This window comes from Lipotes vexillifer, unplaced genomic scaffold, assembly GCF_000442215.2.
Source record: "Lipotes vexillifer unplaced genomic scaffold, Lipotes_vexillifer_v1.1 scaffold1271, whole genome shotgun sequence".
Taxonomy (NCBI): domain Eukaryota; kingdom Metazoa; phylum Chordata; class Mammalia; order Artiodactyla; family Lipotidae; genus Lipotes; species Lipotes vexillifer.
In genome coordinates, this window is record NW_006778557.1 from 57,268 (window position 1) to 61,078 (window position 3,811).

The 3,811-nt window shown below is 37.1% G+C and overlaps 1 protein-coding gene across 1 annotated transcript in view; it reads left to right on the forward strand.

Annotated features, from left to right (window-relative positions):
* The first annotated feature begins 134 nt into the window (after window positions 1–134).
* ACAD11 (acyl-CoA dehydrogenase family member 11) overlaps window positions 135–3,811 on the forward strand; it is a 93,607-nt gene continuing 89,930 nt past the window's right edge. Inside the window, 1 exon segment of the mRNA XM_007451695.1 lies at window positions 135–277. Coding sequence (XP_007451757.1) covers window positions 135–277 — 143 coding nt within the window.

A 3,811-nucleotide genomic window follows, 5' to 3' on the forward strand; every position in this document is an offset into this window, starting at 1 on the left:
GCCGCGGGCCCGCCTCCGCGCGGGCGTCTCGGTCTAGCCCCAGGCTGTGGAGCGGCGCTCCAGTGCCAGAGGTATCCGAGCCGAGGAGACTTGTGGTTTCTCAGACTCTGTGGTCTGAGGCGGCTGCACTGATCATGGAGACCGGTGCCTCCCGCGAGCCCGAGACAGCCGAAGTGCTGCCCCAGCACAAGTTCGACTGCAGGTCTCTGGAGGCCTACCTACACCAGCACTTGCCCGGCTTTGGGGCCGAGCCCGAGGCCAAGCTGACAGTTGCCCAGCCAGCCTTCTCCGCCAGCAAAAACAGATCTGTGCCTTGTGTTTTTCTTCCTCTGGCCTTGGTGTGTTCCCAATTTCCCCCATCCTATTTCTTTTTCCGCAATGACGCACTCTGAAGGCGAGAGCTGCCGTCACCCGTCCCTTGCATTACATTCTGAGTATTTCCAATTCAAGGGCGGTGATGGAAGCACGATAACATTCACTATTACAACTACAAGAAGGAATCTTTGTTAACAACTATATTCATTGAGGCAATTAAGGTTGGAAGGTCTGTGGGATATAAAGAGGCCTTCGTTCAACGTTTGTCCTATAACCTTTTTTTCTGAGAAGCGGATGTAATTCCGTTCACATTGGCATATTCTTGGAGGCTGAGTTAATGGTACCAGTTGGGGGATCCGAATTCTTATCCTAGATCTTCCACTTAACTAATCACAGCACCACTTTGGGCTTTAGTTCTTTCTGAAGTAGGGGTATAGAACTGAATGACCGTTCTGAGAGCACTGTTCCCCACCGTGAATCTGGCTCTAGTCTTATCTTGTATAATAGAAGATAATTTTCAAATAGACTTTATTCTAAAAATAGTATTTTGATAAACAGAGCTATAGAAGCAGTCCTGGCTTCCAGAAAACTAGACGTGCCACTTACTGACTGGGAATTTAAATACTATGGTACATGAACTCTGAGAACTAGTTTCATAATCTGTAATAAATATCTGCCTGTTCTGCTTGATCCTGATAATTAAATGAAGTAATACAGGTGAAATGGCTTAACACTGTAACAGAACTGTATACCAGTGGCATTTATCACTGACATTTATGCCAAATTAAAAACAAAAAAATAAAAAATAAAAATAAAAGTCACCATGTCACAATAGATTGTAGGATGAAGGAGAAGGTGGAATAAAATATGGCTGAGGTTTCTAGCCTAGAAGTCTTGTGTTATAAACAAACTAACAGCTCAAAGTTCAAATTTGCTATGGGAATCTGAACAAGTTAACTCTTTTGAGCATTGAATCCTCCTTTGGCAAAATGGGGATAGTAATATTTCTCTCCTAGAGTTGTTGGAGAATTACCTAACTGCGAGTTAATTCTGAATTAAGTTGAATGTTAAATAAACCAGAATTGTGCTTGATAAATGGAATTAGTTGTCGTAAATAGTATACATGTGTGGAACTATCTCCACAGAGAATACACATTTATTTCCAAGACACATGAAGAAGTTTATGAAAATTGAAGACATGTTAGGCCACAAAGGAAGTTTCAGAAATTCTAAAGCGTCATTCTTAAAAAAAAATTCATAATATAAATGCCAAAAGTTTAGAAATCAAGAGAAGACAGCTAATAAATACATTTTAGAAACTAATTGAAATACAGATTAAAGAGCCAATAATCTACAGAAAATAATGGAGTTTATCAAAGTTCAGTATGCAAAAATCAATTGCATTTCTTGACTTTAGCAACAAAACTGTAAAATTATAATTTTCAGAAAGATAAAATTAATAAGAGAAACAAATATAAATTTCTCAAATATTAATCGAATAAAGTATGTGCAAGACCTTTGTAAAGGAAATTATAAAGCTGTATTAGGACCTTAAAAAGAACTAAGTAAATTGAGAGATGCCATGTTCACGAATAGGAGAATTCAGAATTGTACGTTTCTCTTTTTTCCCAACTGATCTATAGATTCAGTGCAATGGCGATCAATATCTTAATTTTTTCCCTAACTTGAAAAATTACTCCAAAATTTTATGTACAAGAGCAAAGGGCTAAGAATAAGCAAAAACACTCCTAAAGAAGAACAAACTGGGAAATTTGAATTAAGATGGCACATTATTAGCATAGAATAGACAAACAGATCAATAAAATAGAGTCCACAAAAAGACCCGCATGTTTATAGAACTTTGACATATGACAGTGCTGGCACAGAGAATCAGTGTGTGTGGGGTTGGAGGGAGAAAAGATTTTTCAGTAAATTATACAGCAATAATTATTATCTGTATGAAAAAATTGAAAGTAGACCTGTCCCTTACTCTACCTCACACAGTTCCAGGTGGACTACAGACTTGAACGGTAAAGGCAAAACTATAAACATTTGGAAGACATATAGGAGAATATCTTTATGACTTTGGAGTAGAGAATAAAATCTTTAAAAAGACAAAAACACAAACCATGAAAGAAATGATTGATAAATTTTTAGTGAAAGAATCCTTAAAGTGAAAGAACAAAAGAAAATATTTTCAGTGTATATAATGGATAAAAGATTAATATCCAGAACATATAAAGAACTACAATAGCCCAACAGAAAAATGGGTAAAAGACTTGAAGATACTCAACCTCATTACACTGTAATAATTGGGGAAATGCAAATTAAAATGACAAGATACCATTTCACACCATCATATTCACTTTTTTTAATCTGACAATATCAAGCAGGATATGAGATAACAGGGACTCATCCACTATTGGTGAGGGTGTGAATTAGTATAACTACCTTGGAAAACAATTTGGCACAGTCTTGTAAAGATGAAGATAGGAAGACAAAGCCCCATGACAAAGCAATTCTATTCCTAGTTTTATACTCCTGAGGAATTCTTGTACCAGGGTATCAGGAGATAATCTACAAAAATGTTCATTGCACTGTTTGTAATAGCAAAAATACAGGAATAAAACACGATGTTCATCAATAGTAGAATGGATGAATAAATTGTAGTATATTCACGTGATGGAACACCATACAGCAGTGAACATGATTCAGCTGCATCTATACACAACAACACAATCAAAAACTGGACAAATAAGCAGTATATTGTTTAAAGAGATAAACTTCAAGGGAATGATTTAAAAATCAAGACAGTAGTTACTCTGAAGGGACAGGGAATCCCCTGGTTGTCCAGTGGTTAGGATGCAGCGCTTTCACTGCAGTGGCCCAGGGTCAATCCCTGGTGGGGGAACTAAGACCCCTCAAGCAGCACGGCACAGCCAAAAAATTAAAAAATGAAGGGAGGAACACAAAGAGAGCTTCAGAGATACAGTCACTTTTTTCTTTCTTAAACTGGGTAGTGAGAACACTGGTGTTTGTTGTGATATTCTTTATGCTTTACAAATTTTGTAAATATTTTTAATCTATGCAAAATTTATTTTTAGAATTTGCAAAAAATAAATCATATTAGAAAGATTTAGATTTAAACAATAATGAAGACATTGTATAACTTGATAGAACAAAACTTATTATTTCCAGGTATTTGCATAATAAGTGCCTGGCACTGCTCCAGCCACTGGGGATATAACAGAAAAAAAATCTTGCCTTTTTGGATCTTCCATTCTATTTGGAGCAGAGAGATGATAAATAAAATCACTTTCTAAATATTACAGTGTAGAAAAAGGTGATGTGTATCATGGTGAGAAACAAAGGAGAATAGGAAATGTTTAGTAGGAGGGAGAAGAAAGGCCTCAGTGAGAAAGTGGCATTCAGCAAAGAGAGATGGGGATGTGAGCCATGTAGCTATCTGGGGAAAGAGGATTCTAGACAGAGGGCA